We start from the raw sequence: 18817 nt of genomic DNA, 5'->3' as shown, positions 1-18817 counted from the left end.
TTCAGCCAACAAGAGGCGGTGGTGTGTCGGTTTTCTGGAGATCGAAAAGGGGGGGAGGGGGGGGGGGCTGAGCAGCGTGGAGTGCCGCGCCGTCGGACTCGGTCCACCGACAAGGGCGATGGCGAGAGCAGACGGTCTCTCGGCGAATCTAGGGAAACGGTATGTCTTCGATCACGCGGCCTGCTTCCTTTTGAGCGCAAAACCAGATTACCTACTGTGAAAAACAGACTGTGGAGATCCAAAGGTCCGGATTTTCACAACGTTGGAAGGTCACGGGCTTCGGGACCGCATGCATGCCTGCAGAAACGAGAAAAAAATCGAGGACGCGGGAGCAACACGAAAACGCGCCTGTTCAGGGCTCGAAGCGGATGCAGAGAGACGCCAGTGGCTTCAGTCTCGTACATAATTGCCAGGTTTCACCAGAAAGCACATTCGCACCCCTCCCGCCGATCCCGCTGTTACAACGCTGCGTTTCCGCGGGAAGGGGAGATGGAGCGGGTAGAGTTGCGGAATGGAGACGCAGCCCCGCAGGAACAGTTGACGTACCAGAGCCTCAAACGGAAAAACGTGGATTTCTCACTCTGCCAGAGCCACGGGTTTCAGCGAAGGGAGACACCCCTTCTCGATGAAGGCGCGAGCGCCGCATGCATGAGGGAGCGGCGGGGTCACATATGGGACTGCCTACGCGTTCAAAGGACTCGAGGTCTCCTTCGCATGTAGCGGAGAGACAGAGTTTTCTCTCCGTCATCCACCAGCTGAAACCACTCATTTCTGTTCCGTTTTTCATCTACGTGAGAAAAACTGCCCGAGATGCCCTCGCCGTTGCTACCTCGACGTTCACGCGCGAGCCAACCCGCGCCGCATGTGTAGATATTGGAACATGCATGTATACATGCAAACGTGTGGTGGATCTAGAAAACGCTGGAAAAAAGGGTTCCGTGTTACGCAGTGACACGCAGTGTCTCCCAGAAACAACGGGGAAACGCTTAACGAGAGCGACTGCGTCTTCTGTCCCTCCTAAATAGATCGCCTAGACTAGCATCGCGCCTCCGCACCGGCCAACTCCGAAAACACAACGGTTCCCTGCCGAGCCAGAAACCAGTGCTGGATTCTCGGAACTTCTTCACCAGTTCGGACAGCGTCGCCCTCTCCCGGATGATCTCCCCTCCGAGCGACGCCTGCTGCCTCGAGCTGCGCGACGGCTCGGCCACCAGTTTGTTGAACCGGGCGTCACCAGTCTGGGTCTTCTCGCGGTTTTCGCCAGGCGCGAATCTTCCGCGTTTTTTGGCTCTTTCGACTCTGGTGCCAGGGCTTGTGTCACTCTCGGTAAGCAGCATCTAATGAGTCGTTCTCTCGCGCGGTTAATAAGAGGGATAACGGGCATCCATATACACTACGCGCATGAAAAACCCGTGCGCCTTTTTCCTGGGTCGGGTAACCCACTCACGTCTCTCGAGCGGCAGAGCTTTTCGCGGGGGAGGGCGACTTCGGAGACCCCTGTTTGCCTGTCCCTCCGTTCCTTCACCCTATCCGTTTTCACCGCTCTGTTCCGACCGATTGTTCCGACCGACTGAAACCGGCCTTTCTTTGCATCCACCTTGGACTGAGGCGACGGACCGCAGGTTTTCCCTGTCGTTTTTGAGGCAGTGCAGGTCCGGCTGAGCCCGCAGATTCAGCGCTGCAAGACGCAGACAAAACCGAACAGAAAGGCATCCGTCGCATGCAATATCCTAAATTCCCGTCCCACGGCTTCTTTTTTTTGACCGCGAGCGCTCTCGCGCAAAACGGAGGCTTTCGCGCGCGTCGTGATCCACCTGGTGGCGCCCTTGGCAACCCACGCAACAGTGTGCATGGCGATCACACCGCTGCCGCATGCGTTGCAAAGAACGGCTTTGCTTCTTCACAAACCAGGCAAGAACGCGGGGAACGCATGCAGACGCGCGCGTGTGTACGAGAATGCAAGTTCGCTCTGGCTGCTCCTGCCGATGCCGTTTCGGCCTTCCGCCGTCGTTCCCGTGCAGCGTTCTGCCTCTCGGAAAGGCGAATGTGGCCCGCGGTGTCGACGCTGTGCATGCGGCGCCGTTCTCGTTTTCACGCGCCGCCTCCGGAACACAGAGAGGCCGTTGTGCCCGAGTTCGCACGAATCACTCGGGCCGGGAGGACCGCGTCTACCGCCGAGAAAACCACGCTGTGTTGCTCAGACGGGCGTTCTCCACTTCTGGGCACTGGCCGCGGACTACCCAAAGACAGGGGAGTCTCCAGGCATCGAGTGCGCGACGTGCGAGCGCCGCGCGCATCAACGCGGCCGTCGACAGGCTGACGAGCAATATCCACGACATTTCGGACATGAGTCCTCACGTGCTTACCGCCGCAGCAACGACCGCAGCGAAGCGTGGACTGAAAGTAAGGTTCCCCGGAGAGCTCTCTGCCAGTCGACAGTCTTCACTCTACCTCTCTCTGGGGCGCGGCTGCCGTCAGCTGCTTCTCAACTCCAGAGACACTCCACAAGTTGTGTGTGTCCTTCCTACCCTGTCGCTCGCGCCGCAGCGCCCTGCGTGGTCGCGCGGAAGGGCGGTCGGCTGCACGCCCGGCAACCACGCGTACCAGAAAAAGGAGCGGGGAAGCTGCTCACACCGGCGGTTCGCAGCGCTCCGCAAATTCTTTGGCATCTCCACGGCATCTGCGTACGTTCTTTTGCGCATGCATGTCGATCTGCTGTCTTTTCCACTGTGTAGGGCCACTGGGCTGCGTGCGTCGCGCGGGCCTTCGACTTGCGGCGCGGGTTGAGTGTGCGCGATGCCGCGCTCCTGTTTTCTGCGACGGCGCGGATGCGCGCGCAAGACGCCCGCTTCCTCGACATGCTCGCCGACGTCCTCCTGGCAAAGTTCCAGAAGGCCCGAGACCAGCAGGCTCTGCTGGAGCAACTGCGCGAGCAGCAACAGCGACAGCGGCGACGGGACAGCTCCAGGGCTGAGGCGTCTCTCCCGGCTTCTCGAAGCCGCCCCACGCAGCCTCGCGCACTCTCGCCGTCGTGCTCAGGACCATGCGACGCCTCCGTTTCCGAAGCCCCTTCTGATGCCCCTGCGGGCGCGTTTTCCTCGTCGTTTTCTCGCTCCTTGTCGCCTGGTCCTTCTCAGTCGAGCGCCGGTTCCTTCCCGCCTTCGCCGACTCCTGGCTCGCCCGCATCGTCTCGTCTCGCTGCGCCTCTCGCTCCTTCTTCTCTCTGTCCCTCAGCTGACGCTGCAGTGCCCGTCACCGACCCGCCGCGCGCCGCCTTCTCGCCGTTCGCGATCTACTCCGTCGCCGTTGCGTGCGCCTCTCTGCGGTACTTCAACGAGGCGCTTCTGACCGCCTTGGCCACCAGTGCAGCGCACGTGCCTCTCTCGGCGTTCAGCGGCTTCGATCTCGTCGGTCTCTTGGCGTCGTTTGCGTCTCTCAACTTCGTCCCTCCCGCCCCGTTCCTCAGAGAAGCGCACGCACTGCTCGGAGAAGAAATGCGACTGTGGAACTCACGCGTTCAGCGGACTCTTCGCCTTGAGGGCGCTGGACCACCCCCGCTGGAGCGGCGAGACTGCACAGACTCTCGAGCGGGGCTGGGCACCCTGGGCGGAATGGGGGCGGTTGGCTCTGCAGCCTCACAGTCTCGACAGATCTCCCTGCGACGGCAGTCTCAGGATTTCCCTGACGGCGGCTGCAGGAAGGGCGGGGCGGACCGTGAACCTTCCTCACTGCCGCAGACGGGGAGTGGAAATCGCCCAGATGCAGCGGGGAAGAGCGGAGAAACTGAGGAGCCTCAAGAAGGAGATGCACTGCCTCGAGACCTTTCGAGTCGCGAACTGCCGATCGCCGAAGCGGTGACTCACGGGAATCTTGCAGATCGGCAGACGGTGAATGTCGCGTCCGTTCTTCACTCGATGGCCCAGTTCGCGGAAAAGAGTGAAGAGCGGTCGGCGCCTGGCAGGGAGACCGGCCGTGGCTTTCGCAGGGCTCCGAGGTCGGAAGACGCGGACCCAAAAAGACAGCGGCGCGGTCTTGAAGTCGGCGGAGACGAGCAGGCAGCATTCTTCAGCGCTTGTCTGAGTCTCATCCGCACTCACCTGGCTGCACACCTCCGGAGCGCCCCGGTCCCCCAGGTTGGTCTCCCATTCTCCGGTCGCGCCGCAAGCGGCACTTCCGCCGCTGCCGCAGAGAAGGTACAAACATGGGCGCACGAAACAAACCCGCTCACGGACGCTTCGCGGCCTGTGGACCTGGACCCGCAACCTAGGCGAGCTTGTCCTCGTTACAACTTTGCGTTTTCGTTGACCTCCCTCCGCGATGTTTCTGCCATCGCGAGCGTTCTCAACTTCCTCCCGTCTCTGGAGGTGTATTCCGCCTTGAAGGAAGCGCAGGCTCCTCCGGAGCCGTCCTCGTCGGTCGTGCACGCCATCCTCGCCGACCTAGCCCTCCTGGCGCCTCGCATTGCTGAGCGCACTGGGAACCCAGAGGCTGCTCCAGTCACCGTAGGTCTCGCTGCGCGGACTACGAGCGCCAACCGGCACTCTTCTGTCGCGTCGCCCGTTCCCGCTGTCTCGACGGACGCCTCGTCCGCGCCGCAGAGAGACGTGCGTCTCGGTCCGAGCGAATCCCCGCTCGGTCCGGGACAGGTTGTCCCTGGTTGTCCCCGGGCCCTCGCGTCTCGCGTCGGCGTCCGCCCCTCCTCCTCGCCGGCGACGTTTCTGTCCCTGCTCGCCATTGCGCGAGCGCACTCCCGACTCCACCCGCCTATCCGTCCGCCTGTTCCCCTCCTTTCCTGCTGTCTCCGCGAAATGCAGCGGCACCCGTCGCTGCTCACCGCCACGCGCTTTGTCGGACTCTGGCGCGTCTTCTCTTCGGTGTGTCCCCGCAGTGAGGAACTTGCCCGGCTCCGGAGCTCCCCTGCGGGCCGTGCTACGTGGGAAGCCCCGCGGCCGCGTGGGGAGATGTCAGAGGCCTCTGCAGAAATCGGTCCGTCGTTTCTCGACGAAACGCCCTCAAGCCTGCTGTTTGCCGACCAGGATACGGCGCGCGTGGCTGCTCTGGGGCGCACTGCTTTCGCCTTTCTGTGCCAACATTCCGAGCGATTGATCTTCGCATGCACGCTGCCGCAGCTAGCGTCTGTGGCCTCGTCGCTGCTGGCCTTCGAACCCCTTTTCAAGACTGCCGACGGACGCGACGAATCCCGGCGCGTGTACGCCGTGCAGGCTACCTCGATCGCCGACGCAATTCGCCGCCGCCTGTTGCAGCTCTACCGCATGCAGGAGCGCACTGTGGGTGCGACCGTGCAAGGCGACGCCGAACGGGCAGGAAGCGGTCTCGAGGGCGACTCGTCCACCGAGTCCGGCGATGTCGAGGCGACGACGCACGCGGGACAGAGTCGCGCCTCCACTGACCTTCCCGAAGCCATCTCCTGGACTGCACGGGCGAATTGCGCAGCCCCAGGGGAACTTCTGCAACGGCCGCAACAAGTTGTGTGGCTCTTGGGAGTCCTTGGACGCTTCACCCCAGAAAGTGGTCAGTACGCAGCTTTGCCTCTCTTGACCGCTCTTTGTTCGGGCGTCGGCGACGCCTGCAAGACTCCGGCGATTCGCATCTTTCCACAGCCGAGCAGTTCGCGTAAAGAGTCTCTGCCAAAGGCTGGTGCCGTAAGCGAGCTGGGGGTCGACGGGCGCCCCGAACGCGCGAACGCGACAGAAACTCTCCCGCGAGTCTGTGTTTCACCCTGGGTCCTCGGTCTGAGTGCGCAAGAGGTTGCTGTCCTGCTGAGAGCAATGGCGAGGCTGCATCTTCGGTACACCCCGCTTCTGACCCAGCTCGGCTTCCACCTCTCGGCGCTGTTCGACAACTCGCGCGAAGGCATCGGTCGAAAGGCAGGCCAACGCTCCACGAGGGAGGGAAGGCCCGAAGCGCAGCCACCCCAAGGAACGGCCGCGGCAGCGGTTCCACCGGTCGACCGCCCGGAACCGGCGGTTCAGGACGACGCTAGGGAAGAGAAATTGACGGCCGGGGATCGCGGTCCTCACTCGGAGCTGTGGAGTGCGGCGCACGATGCTCATGGTTTCACTTCTGGTTCGCCTTCCTCCGCTTCCGTGCCGTCTTCTCCTCCGCTTGCCTCGGGTCATGCGAGTTCCTCGTCTCTCGCAAGCATCCTCCTTGCTCTCGCGAAACTGGCCTTTCATCCTTTCTTTTTGTCGGGGTCGCCGCATCGAGGCCCAGCGTCGTCGTGCGCCCCGGTGTGTGGTACCAACGGCCTGCCTCTCAGCGTGTCACAGCTGAGAGACGCATCTCGGTCCAGTCCTCGGGGTACGGATCCTTCGCAGACAGAACCGCATTGCCGCTCTCAGGACGCAGCAGCTGCCTTGGCGTGGACCGCCGTCTTGCGGAGACTAAGTCTCCGCTGCGCAGCACGGCCTTGGGTGGAGTCGTCGGAGTCCCAGTCCCCTGCGCGCTCAGAAGGCCGGTCTGCTGAGGGCCTCGGAATTCAACGGGACATGTCGGCTACACGCAGCCACAGAGACGACGACCTCGAACAGGCCGACAAGGAAGTGACGCTATTCACCGCAGTGAACGCCCTGTACGCTTTGGCTCTCGTTGACTTCAAAGAGTGTTGTGTCGGCGACAACGTGCAACAAACGACCCAGATGCGCGAGAGGTTTGGCGAACAGGGCGCTAGACAGTCCAGCTCCTCTGGGTGTTGCAAGGACGCAACCAGGCTGTCGGGTGAAACCGCCAGGGTATCTCTGACGTCGGAGGCGCTTGCGGCGCTTACACAAGTCTGTAAAAGGAACTGGTTTACCCGTGGCCAGCGCGACTTGCGGACGACACCCTCGCCCGACAAGAAGGAAGGCGAAGGAAGCGACAGAGAGGAGGCGCATTTTGGTGGCCCCCCCTCTGGCGCGGAAGAAGTGAAAACCTTCGAAATGGACAGGTTGGGAGGTCGAGGGGAAAGCGGGGCATTCGAGGTCTTTGGCCAGCTCATCGCTGTGCACGCCTCTCTGGAACGGTTGCGGGCGGGAGACGCGCGGGGTGTAGGGACACCAGACGGAAGTGCGGTGCCCCAGCCTTTCGGGGTACCCCCTCGGGCTCTGCAGCAGCGCGTTGCTTCTGCCCAAACGATGGAAACGTTGAAGCTGGCGAGGGACCGAGGCGAGGACGCCCTCAGGATGGGGCACGCGCCGAGTCCCGCGACACTGGCAACTTCAGGTGGGTGTCGGAAACAGGCAGGGTTCTGTTTCGGTAGCCCCGCGACGCGCCTAAGAGGCAGTCGTCGGCCTTCCGTCTGCGGCACAGACTCTCCCTTCGTTCCCGAGGGATAGCCTGTTTACGCTCGAACGGCCACGTCCTCCTGCAACGGTGCATTGGGGCGGGCGAGTTTGCGCGCTCGCGCTTTCTGTGGCGAGGCGGCCTGGCGAGCCGTCGCAAAGAAGCCCGACGCATCGCGGGTGTATCCGATGTTTTTGTGCGCAGCTTTTCATCGGCACGCCATGATGGCTCTGGAGGCGGCTCTCCCCGAAGAGAAGCTTTTGACCGAAGTACGCGCGCACTTGGGGATGGCAAGATCCGCGCCGGTGGCTGTCGAGCTGGAAGTGTGTCAAATGTGTCAACAGTCGCGGAGAAAAGGGCCCTGAGGGACGCACGGTGTCGCGTTTACGACTGCGTAGCCTTTCGTTCTTTTAGGGGGGTTTTCGCGCGGATCCACTGTCTTTCCTGTCCGCCTGTAGTTTGGGTTCCTTGGCACGCGCACCGTCACGGCTCAGGCTTCTCTGCAACGGCTCTAAGGTACATCGGGTTGCTTTGATCGGCACCGCTCGCTGCAAATGACTCTGGAGCAGTGTTGGAACTCTGTTCATTGCAGGTTCCATTTCTGAGCGGCGTCTTCTTTATTGACTGCGTATTGCACGAGCGAAGTCCACCGGTAAGACTTCGAGTTCCAAAGGCGTCGCCGACAGACACACGCGTACGGCTGCGCTCAGTCCTCTTCTCCACTGAACACCCGGGGCATACTGCCACATCAACACCTGCAGGGTTCCAGCACGGCTTTGAACTGACTTGGGTCTCTGGGCTTCGAAATCCCGTGCTCATGGCAGTCGCAGACCGAAGCGAACAAAACAGCCAACTCGATGCACGGCGGACAGGTTGATTCTGAGGCTTCCCACTCGTCCTTGCAGACGCAGGTCACATCCTGTCTCGTCTTGGGACACCCCGTTTCGCAAGCGACGGCCCTCAGTTTCTGTGCCGGTTGTGTCTCTGCCTTAAGCGCCCATCGGTGTGCGTGATGGGACTGCTGTGTGCACTGCTTCCCGCCCCCATCGTCTTCTTTTGTTGCAGGATCTCCATGTCTCTTATTCGCTTCCCTGGCGACCGCAGAAATGCTGAAAAGCGTGAACGTGTGTGTGTGTGTGTTTTCAGGTGGCGATTGAGTTCGATGGCCCCATGCACTTTTACCATCCCGCGTCCTACTCTCGGTCGAACGCCCGCCGTTCTCACCTCGGTAGCGAGGCCGACGGGGGTGTGCATGCGGATGCTCGTGGATCTGGAAACTTCGGACGCGACAGAAAGGTGGCGGCCGATAGCGTGAACGGAGGCGCGGGAAGCTCGAGCCGAGAGCGTGTGCGCCGTTCTACAGGAGACGCAGGGAGGCAAGCGTGCGACGCCGGAGACAAGAACATGTCGCACTCTCAGAATCGATGGAGAGAGGTGCGGAGTGCTCAGTACACCAGTTTGAGTCTTTTCAAGCAGAGGCTGCTGGAAAGACACGGCTTCCGAGTGGTTCGGGTTGCCTACTCCGACTGGATGCGACTGGTAAGGCAAACGCATGTGGTCCAGGTTATCCGCCAAAAAGAGAAGTTCGTCTGTCTTTGCAGAATCTGTGCATTTTGTCTCAGATCTGCACGGCGTGGTGCAGCCACGATGGACGCCCATTGCGCTGGACTCGCGCTGCAAACGGGGAAAGGCCGTCTCTCAACGCTTCTAGGCCCCGTCGCTGCTGGAGGCTTGTCGCGCCGGGAACGGCAGAGGAACAGAACTTCTGTGAAGCCGAGGGCTCAGATTTCGAACTCGAGTGACGCATGCTCGAGCTGCGAATGCCACATTTCTTTCTAGGTCTCTGGACCGAACGGCGTGCGCGGCATGTGTCCTGTCCATTGTGTGTCCAGGACGGCGATCTGGAACGGCAAAAGCACTTTCTTCTTCGAAAGATTGACGCCGCTCTCGATTGACAGTTGCGGATGCCCAATTCCCCCGTCAATTTCTCTCTGCAGTTTCCTGTGCTGCGCGTGTCTGTCGTTCTTTCGCGATGGAGCTTTTCGGTGGCGTGCATTCGGCTGAATGAGTGATCGCGAAAGCGAAACCTGTCATCCTGTGCCGGCGGAGGGAATGCAAGTCAAAACCTGCGAACGCCGTGGCGCGACGGCGTCTGTTCGAGCGCCAGCGCCCCAGTCCCGGGTTACGAACAGCTCACCTGCGCGATTCGTGTAACCCCCTGAACCTAGTCAACAGTCGGCGGCGAACGCACCCCACACACCCAAAGAGCGGCTATATGCGAATCAAGCATGCGAGTGTTGGGTTTTCCATGAAATCTCGTTGGAAGAAGAGGCTTAATCGTACCACATCGCCACTCAAAGTGTTTCAAGGGCTACTCGACAGCCACGACGAAGACAGGGACATCTCCCGCGCGTCGGCTCGTCCGTCAGCGCTCTTCGGCCTCCAGAACTGGATTTGTTTGTGTTGCCTCTAGAGTCGTGGACCGGCCACTGCATGCGACGTGGACTCAGACTTTCCCAAGCAGTCGTCTCCGCTCTTTCTCTCGCGGCTGCTCGGGGGGCGCCGAGCGTCGGCAGGTCTGTCGTCGTGTTCGTGTGACGCCGGCGTAACGGCAGGAAAAAAAAATCACATAGCACCAGCGACCGCCGACAGGCTCCTGGCCCCGAGCTCGCGAACATGTCTTTACTATAGAAGATAAATCCACATTTAGTTGCTAAGACAGCTCCAAGATATAATCCAAAATGGAAATGTGCACAGAGATGTGACCCGAGATCGGTCACACGAGGGACACTCCACCCTTCAGCCCCGCATGGAGCTCATGCCGCATCAACGGTGTATCCCGCACGGAACTGCGCGAGGCAGTACAAACGTGTTTACCCTCCCGTGTATATATGAATATATTTATTTATATTCCCGCATTGGCGGACAAGCGGTGAATTCGTGTGTGTGTCCGACTGTCTCGCTAGTTGATCCACCGTGTGCGGCGTCCGCTTGTTTCGGCTGGGCAACACCTTTGTGGAAGCGACCGCGCCTTGCGCGTCAAACGCCGAAGGGCCATGAGCACCCCTGTTCTACGCGTAATATAAGAAATGCCGTTATCACTCGTAGCAACAGCGAGAAACAACTACACTCAGATGCTCATATGATCAGTACCATCGTACTGGGAGCGATCATCTCTCAAACGCCCATATCTACGAACTTTTGTGGTGCGTGAAGAAGTTGATGAAGATACAGGAAATGCAAGGAGCCGACGGTCTTTTATTGGTGTACGTGTGTTCCACCAGCGGCCCTACTGCCACTCTTCTCTCGGTGGAGTAAACTCAATCCTTCGACGTCCGAGTGGCAACAGAGAGAATCGCGTCAATTCTCTCTGCAACGCAAGCACGCGTCACTGTTTTTCTTCCGGGCACCAACTGCCACCAGATCTTTCTCGGAAACTTGCCTGTGAGTCTCCGATCTTTTGTCTTCACAAGAAACAACGCAGACCACAGTTCCTCTCGCTCAGTTGTTCCCTTCTTCGATTTTCGCGCCGGCGTTCGTCGGCGGTTGTTGCCGACGCAGATTCACAAGTTCCCAGCGAGAAAAACGAGTTTCTGCACTCACGCTGGAAGTCTCTCTCTGTCCGCCCAAAAAGCAGTGAAGCATGCGTCCTTGCGACTCCTCGCGACGGACCCATAAAGCAAGGCCTCTCGCGGGCGCGTCTGCAGATTCAAACCTTCCCGCTTCGCCGTCTCGACGTGTTTTTTCGCGTACACCTTTCGTCCCTCCCCTCTGTCTCTCTTGTCTGCCTTCGCGCGTCGCCTGGTTACCTTCTCGCTTGTCTCTGGATCGTTCTCGCACTTACGGCAGCGCACGCAGGAGAACCTGCTGGACATCAATGAACCCTCGAAAGGCGCGGCTGTCGTCTGCCTCGCCTTCCCCAGCACCACCGGCGTCAGCCTCTTGGGTGCCTTCCCCGCCTGTAGCTACGACCGCAGGATTGCACAAAAATTTCGAGTCGCCGAAATCGAGGACTTGAGAAGCCACCCTAATGTCTCCTCCTCGTTCAGTTCGATGAAGAAGCAGCCACCGAAAAGGAAGCAGAGTCGAAGATGAAGAACGGGTATCCGCTGAAAAAGCGTTTTTCTTATCCGCAGCCGACAGCCCGCTGACTCCTGGGGACATGTGTGAGCTCAAGTAGCGACGAAGGGAGACGCACCGAAGACCCGCACCAAAAAAGGAGGCGGGGACGCTGTAGGAGCGCAGCCAGAGAGAAAAGGACAACGCCTTTGGCGACACAGCACTGAGTAACCACGAACACGAGTGCCCGTAAAGTATGTATGTATGTATGCAGGTACGTATATGCGAATATATGCATAATATATATATATATATGTTTTTGGAGGTAACGTATGCGTATGGGCGAAAGGCGTGTAATTGTGGTTTCCTCTTTTCTTCCAAGTTCTCGAATATTTGTAGCCAGGTTGTTTGCCAGGAGTTCTCTTCGACCCTTTCCTCTACTCCGCTGCGTCTTTTGCTTAGGGCGTCTGTGAAACACACGAAGATGCGAACTTGTGAACTGGGAGGAACGGGTCAGGAGCCGCTAGGTTGCAGGGTTCGACGGGCAGGAAACGCACCTCGAAAACCCCAGAGAGATTGTGTGGCATGACCTTCTGGCCCCACTTCTCCTCTGTTATATCCCCCTTACTTTTTATCGCCAAGCAGAAGGTCTTCAACTGTCATTTCCCGGGGAAAGACCGCGTGGAGTTCGTGCGCGTTTTTCCGGGAACCCGAGCCGGTCCGTCCTTTTCTGTCTCCCGCCCGCGCACGCAACTCCGCGGTGTCTTCCTCGAGAGAATGTGCATCTTTTCGTCGCCGAGGTGTGATTCTCTGGGCCTCGGAACCGTCCTCTGCGTTTCTCCCTTGCCTCTCTCTCGCGAACACCTGATGGAGGGAAGAAAGGGCGGACGTCGACGGCGCGTCTCCTGCCCCGAAGCGAACGGAGAACAGGATGCGTCCGCTCGCAATGACGGGAGGTCCTCTGCACACAGACAGGCGGGGGAAAAGAAAGACGCAGGCCGGCTGAACGCCTTAGAAAGCCAGCGAACATCCCGGCACGTTAAAGCAACTACCCCGGCGCGCACAAGGACATGTCTGCAGACTCTGGAGGAGCCACAGGCAGGCAGAACTATGGATCGATCCGAACAGCTCTTTCAGGATCCCGCAGGCATGTGAGCATTCCAAGTTCAAAGTACACACGTGTGCAGCCATACCAAGACATAGAGACACAGATATACGTAGCCACACAGACACATATACGTAGCCACACAGCCACATATACCGACATAGAAACATGATATATCTGTCTTACTTCCCTGATGGCACCGAGCGAGAGACGCGTACGAGTTGAGTACTGCATGCAGCACTAGGGCGCCGTGCGCAAAAGAACCTTTCGGGATGTACACCCGTGAAGCTTACAGCATCACAGTAGGGCCATGATCGCCGGCCGGAAGAGGCAGAGCTTTGGGGCCAAAGACCCAGGCGCCGCTCGCCGAGCCTAACAGGCTTGGCCGCTGCTGTTCGGACGGGGCGTCTAGGAGTGCAAAGGGAGACGACGCAGGCGACCGAACGACTCTGGAGAACAGAACGAAGCGAGACGGCAAATCGAGAACATCACGCGACAGGGTCCTCCCGGAGGGCGAACGACAGGCGAGACACCAAGGGCAGAAGAAGCGGAGAACGAGGAAGAAGGAAGAAGTGGAGAAACTCGCGACAAAAACGGTCGTCTCCCGTTGAGAGGGAGACCGAGAAAGAATAGCAACACGGAGACACACTGCGGACCGAGTGCGCAGTTTTTCCACGTGATCGTGCAAGATCGAAAATGACGCAAATCGTCTATACAGAAGGCTCGTACCGAGAAGTACCGACCGAAACGCGTACGCTTCTTCAACTTGCGCGAAAGCGCAGAGGAAAAACACGCATGACCACGGCGTCTTCGCGTAAAAAAACTGCATGCGCGGACGAGGTCCAACAGCAGACTTCCCCCGTTATGTCAGATGCAGGCAGGAAGGAGAAGAGCACAAGGGTGTGGTTCTCATACAGTGAACAGAACCGGTAGGAAAAGCAAAACTATACGCTGAGTTACTGTGGCGGTCAAATGTGCACCGCTGACCCAAAAAGCCGTGAGGGCATACACGCAGCCTACCGTCCGTAACGAATGATCTGCGCCTCCTCGGGAGACACAGAGGAAACAGGGAGACGGAGGAACGTCCAGCCCGCGTCCACAGGATCGCGGAAGTTCCACGCCAAGCGGTTGGTGTCTGTACACCAGAAAGTCGGAACACACCGGCAGGGGCCAAATGCAGGCGAGGCACAAAATCGGAAATCTCAACTAAGTGAGGTAATCAAACGAAGGCTTGAACACAGAAATATAGTCCCGGGCGAAGCCACGCAAAATTCCGGCGGGGGAAGGCGCGGACGAGGGCTACCAGGGCGCGGAAGATGTCACTGTCTAAAGGCATGCGACAGACGCTGCTCAACCTGGTGATACATCAAACCTAAACCTGTATCTACACAAAACGATATACACACAGGTATTTGTGGGCGCAGTCAAAGCGGAAAGCCCGTGGCGGAATAGGCAAATCCACACCTATACTGGAGTGTCTGTACACAAATAAAATACACCGGGAGAGTGTTGTGCAGCACAGCATGAAAGTACGCCAGCGTGTACGTGCAGCGTAGATGGATAGACAGAGAGTAGATAGCCACGCACTACATGCGCTTGCCTATGGCAAAAATACGATGAAAGCTGCGACAGAAAAGACAGCTTACGCTCCACGCCGCCGCCGTCATCCTCCACCTTCCACAGATTTCCCGGATGCCGCGGAGGGAAAGGGGCTGCACGCAACAAACACGAGGAAAAGAACTGAGACCGTCTCTCTCCCGTGCTGTGCCCCGCGCCCTTCTCCTGGAGCACCGTTTTTCCTCTATTCTCTCCGTCTTCTTCCCCCGCTGCAGTGCCTCTCCCTTTCTGTTTTTTCTGGTTCCTTCCGATTTGTTCCTCTCTGTTTTTTATGCTGCCTCTCACAGGAATGCTCACCTTCGAGACCTAACTGCGCCTCCGTGTTGAAGAGCACCGCGCGCTGCGCTCTGAGGTGGACGCAGGCGACACACGGCGGCCCACCACGCAGGATCAGAGTCCAGTCTAACGAGGTCTCGTAAGCTCCAATGACTTATACTTTCGGATACCACGCAGATGAGCAGCATGTCTGCACAAGTATTTAAGACCCAGCAATAGTCGCAGAAACGGGGGGGAACAAGAGAACGGAAAGACTTAAGACTGTCGGTGCAAAGCAGACAGCAGCCAAACGTGGCATTTCTATTCTGTCTGAGCCGCGTTCTTCTAGCACTCTCATGTCTCCCCGTTGGTCTAAAGCGGTTCTACTTGATTCATGGACCAAACGTTCCTGAATACGCGACACCTGCGCATTTCTCCTGCACGAAAGAGACAATCTGCGAGGGCCGACGGATGTGAATACGTGCCGCAAAACGAACGAGAAGGGAGAAGAAAGAGAGATCTCTTCTGCGATTCTCCAACTTACACAGGCTTGGCGACGTTCCACACGTGAAGAAAAAGGTACAGGAACGTGACCAGGACAAGAAAGACGTTGATCGATCCCCACTGCAGGCAAAAAGTGGAAGTCAGAAAGGGAAATGCGCAACCACGCAACGTGAAGTGAAAAACAAGGAGAGAAGCACAATGGTTTGGGTGCTCAGGAAAGATATACGCTCGTCGCTGGAAATGTCTGTCAATATCCTCTGTCAACGCAGAGTACAAAGCGCGTTCCTGCAAGGTGCGGCGCTTCTTCGCACACGCGTTTTCTATGCAGTCTGTTTCCGACCTGCAGTCATCTCCTGCTGCATGTGTGTGTGTTCACCCCTAGTCCGGTTCTGTTTCTCGTTCTTTTGCCTGAGCGCCGTCTTGTCTTCATCGCTCCGTTCTTCGACATCTGTATGTCATTTTCCCCCTTCTTTTCCTCTCTTGTCCGAGGTCCACCGGCTACGCCTTCGAGTCTCCCTTCTTTTTTCCACTGATCAGTCTCTCTCGGTCTAAGCCGTGCTTCGGATGCCCCCGTCCTCTTCAGTCCCTCTCCTGCGTCTGCCTCTGCCGGCCACTCACCTTGCGCGCCCGTCGATGCTCCTTCGGGGTAACACACCACAGCATCGCCCCCACAACCCAGAGAAGCGGAAACCAGCAAAGACAGCCGCTGAGGAGGAGCAGTTGATGGCAGGAGGGATCGTCTTCTTCATCCTCCTCTGGAGGCGGGGCTGTCCGGTCAGCTGTTCTTCCTCCTTCGGCGCCCCCCGTCGTTTCCGCGGAAGGATCTTCTCGCCCTTCGCGAAGTCGCCCCAGCGCGCCCCGAACCGCGGCGAAGACTGCAGAAGACTGTGCTCGCATTCGCCCACCTAAATCGGCAATGCTCGATCGCCACGCCGCCTCGCCGGTGCCTTCGCCCCCTTGCTCCCCGCGCGCCTGGGCGTCTTCACGCCCGTGGCCGGGCGCCGGAAGTATGCCCATTTCGATATCCACCGCAGGCCGCTGCGGAGACGCCGCGGAGTGCGAAGAGAGCAGGAAGCCAGATCGCCAGCGCCACCGTCGAGCGGCGGGGGCGGTCGCGCGTTCTGGACCTGCCGATGCGGCTCTTTCGCTCTCGGCCTCCCTCTCTTCTGCATGCATGAGAGCCGGCGCTCCCAGCACGGTCGCCTCTGTGGACGGCGCATCCCGCGGCGGGGGCGAGGGGGAGAAAGATTCAGATATGATTTGGTTTTCGTCCTCTTCACGATCACCAGAAGGGAGCCCCGCCATCGGCACATAGCGCCGTCTCCTTCGCCTTCTCGAGCGCACCCCGAGGGCTCGCCTTCCCAACGCGGAACCAGCGGTTCGCCCCAGGTCCGAGGAAGACCGACTCTGCAGGCCGAGCCACCGCCACAGCCAAGACGCAGGACCGGACGAGGAAGGCGCATCGGTCGGATTGCCCACATAACCGTCCTCCTCGTCCTCCAAACCGTCTTCTTCCGACATCCCCTGAGACGAGTCGCCAGAACTGCTAGGTCGCCCCACGGCGGCTGCTCCAGGGAGAGGCGCCTCCGACAACGACGGATACACGCCGGAACGGCTGTCGAGGCCCCGTCGCTCTTCCGCCGGCTGCGGCGCCGAAGCAGGCCGGGGAGGGACCGCGGCCGGAGACGCGGCCGACAACCCTGTCAGGGCGCTGGAGGAAGGAAACGTGGAAGAAGGGACGACACGGTTGGCTCTCACTGCCACAGACGGGGCGGCGGGTGAAGCGGCCAGAGCGTCGCCGCCGGGCGCGCTAGGCCCGCCGAGCGCCGCGTTCGCCGCGCCTGGCGTCCGCAGCTGAGGTCGCGAGGCTTCCAGCTGTCGAGTTTCTGCGAGGTTCTCGCCTGAGATGTCTCCATGGCCTCCCGGAGGCGCAGCGGACGGCTGAGGAGCAGCGGACGGCTGAGCCGCCGCAGACACGGCGTTCCTCGCGGAGCCCAAAACGCTCGCGGGGTTCCACCAGCGCTGGAAGAATCCGGTCGCGGAGGGCCGAAGGGAACTGGGAGAGACCGAGGCTGCCCCGAGATGGTCTGAGAAGAAGGCGCGCGTTTCAAAGTCGTTGAGCACGTCCTCAAGCAGGAAGGTATCTTCTCCGTGCTGTCCCAAAGCAGTGCGCCCGGGCGACAGCGCCGAAGAGGTCAGGCCCAGTGCCGCTTCGGCGCCGAGCTCAGGAGATTCGAGATGCGCCGACGCAGGAATCTCTGGCAAGGCGGAGAGGCTGGAAGTATCGAGCGGAAGCGGAGGCAGGGGAGAGGAAGAATGTACAGCAGAAGCTCCGGTGCGGAGAGAAGAACGCGGCACATCCGGAACAGAGTCTCCGCGCGAATGCGACGAAGGGCCAAAAAAAACGGTTTCTGGAGACGAAACAGAAGAAGACTGGCGACTTGAGAACTCGTGAACGAACTCAGACTGCGAAGAATTTGAGGAGCGGCGGAAGCGGCCTCGAGCAGACCCTCCCGCCACAGCACGAGAGCTCTCCACCGAGGAGGAGGGGACGACCGGCGCCATGATGTTGAAAAAGCAGGAGAAAGGCGGAACAGGGAAACGGGCAGAGACGCAGTTCAAGATGGCTTACATGGACCAGGAGGTAAAACCTCAGAAGTGGACGTCATTGCGGAACGTCCCTATTCCTCATCACTTTCAGCTGTGTTCAGATTAACAAGCGCGACCTGAAGACACACGTTTGCCAGTTTTGACACCACTTGTAGGCGATACCGCTGCTGGATTTACTGACGCATACGGTACCCAGAAAGTCCTCTTGGGGAATGCGTGCGTACCGTTGACGACTGAACGCCCGTCAAAACATGCGGCGGCAACTGTGGAAGCCGTCTTCACACGATGTTGCCTGTTCCTGGCGGGCTCGTGTCGAAGCCTCCACCCGAAGTCACGGTGCGTCTGTATCCCTTTGTTGCTAAGGTCCCTTGCGGAGGGTGCACGAGGGGACACAAAGCGCGTTCGAAATGGGAGAAATGAGACAAAAACGCCTGTATCTAATTGGAGGCACGCGATAGGAGACAGGAAGCGAGTCGTTGCGATTGCTCAGACAAACGGCCGGAAACAAACGGAAAAAGAGCAGCCGAGTGCCGCCGCACCCTCGTGACACGAAGGGGGGGGCGCCTGAAAGAGAAGCGGAGAGCAGAAAGTGACGAAAAAAAACCTTGTTTCAGTCAAACAAATAGCCGGACGAGACCTCCATGAGCAGAGGAGGAACAGTGAACACGAAAACGCATTGCAAGTTGCCTCACGAAAAGACGGAGGCAACCAAGAAAGCGCCCGCTGTTTCAGTAATCTCTTGCTCACTTGAAGCCGGTTCTGTGCAGGGTTCCGAAAGGAGTTAAAGAAAATATTCTGCTTGGTCTGTGTGTTCGGCGTGTTTTACGGAAGATCTCGGCAACGAGCAGGGACCCGACAACTGCAACTGCTTTGCCAGCATGCGTGAAAAATCACAAGGCAGGAATGAACTGCCGAGATTCTTTGCGTTCATCTGCCTCACCTGTCGGCTGAAACGAGCCACGGGGAGTCTGTGGTCTACATCTGTCACCAGTCACTTTCCGCAGCGTCCGAAAAAGTCTTCGAATCATCAATGGAGTTCGCTCGGGGCACCAGAAGACAGAGATTTCAGCCAATGGAAGAAGACCCAAGGCCTCGCAGTGTGCGCGAAATGTGCCGTCATCGTAACAGCTTGGCTCTGTAGTTCCAAATCACCTTTGAACTCCAAATAACTACACGTATCACTCTAGCGTTCCGGAGTACATCGGAAGCATCTTGCTCATTTCTTTCACTTTCAGTTCGGAATGAAGACCTGTCGTAGTTAGAACATATGTGTTGGACGTTGACGGCGTCCGCAGAGGAAAACCCGATGACGCTCAATGTGTCGGCGGTGTGCGTTTCGGTCAAGAACAGGGTTATAATCAATCGGCGCCATACACAGACACCTAC

General features: G+C 59.0%; 2 protein-coding genes across 2 annotated transcripts; one reads left to right on the top strand and one right to left on the bottom strand.

Moving 5' to 3' along the window:
• Positions 1-1956: 1956 nt before the first annotated feature.
• Positions 1957-9236, top strand: NCLIV_022650 (conserved hypothetical protein; the record flags this gene model as incomplete). Its single annotated transcript, XM_003882459.1, has 5 exons — positions 1957-2403; positions 2736-7221; positions 7486-7550; positions 8428-8820; positions 9174-9236. The coding sequence occupies 5 exons, from the start codon at positions 1957-1959 to the stop codon at positions 9234-9236; spliced, it is 5454 nt and encodes a 1817-aa protein (XP_003882508.1).
• A 1885-nt stretch (positions 9237-11121) lies between these two features.
• NCLIV_022640 (conserved hypothetical protein) lies at positions 11122-17386 on the bottom strand (the record flags this gene model as incomplete). The annotated part of the gene is made up of 8 exons (XM_003882458.1): positions 11122-11512; positions 11969-12301; positions 12739-12894; positions 13466-13580; positions 14092-14157; positions 14360-14409; positions 14862-14941; positions 15440-17386. The coding sequence occupies 8 exons, from the start codon at positions 17384-17386 to the stop codon at positions 11122-11124; spliced, it is 3138 nt and encodes a 1045-aa protein (XP_003882507.1).
• Positions 17387-18817: the final 1431 nt, after the last annotated feature.

This window comes from Neospora caninum, chromosome VIIa, assembly GCF_000208865.1.
Source record: "Neospora caninum Liverpool complete genome, chromosome VIIa".
Classification (NCBI taxonomy): Eukaryota; Apicomplexa; class Conoidasida; order Eucoccidiorida; family Sarcocystidae; genus Neospora; species Neospora caninum.
The sequence above is the reverse complement of the archived record's forward strand: the minus strand, read 5'-3'. Positions and strand labels throughout refer to the sequence as shown.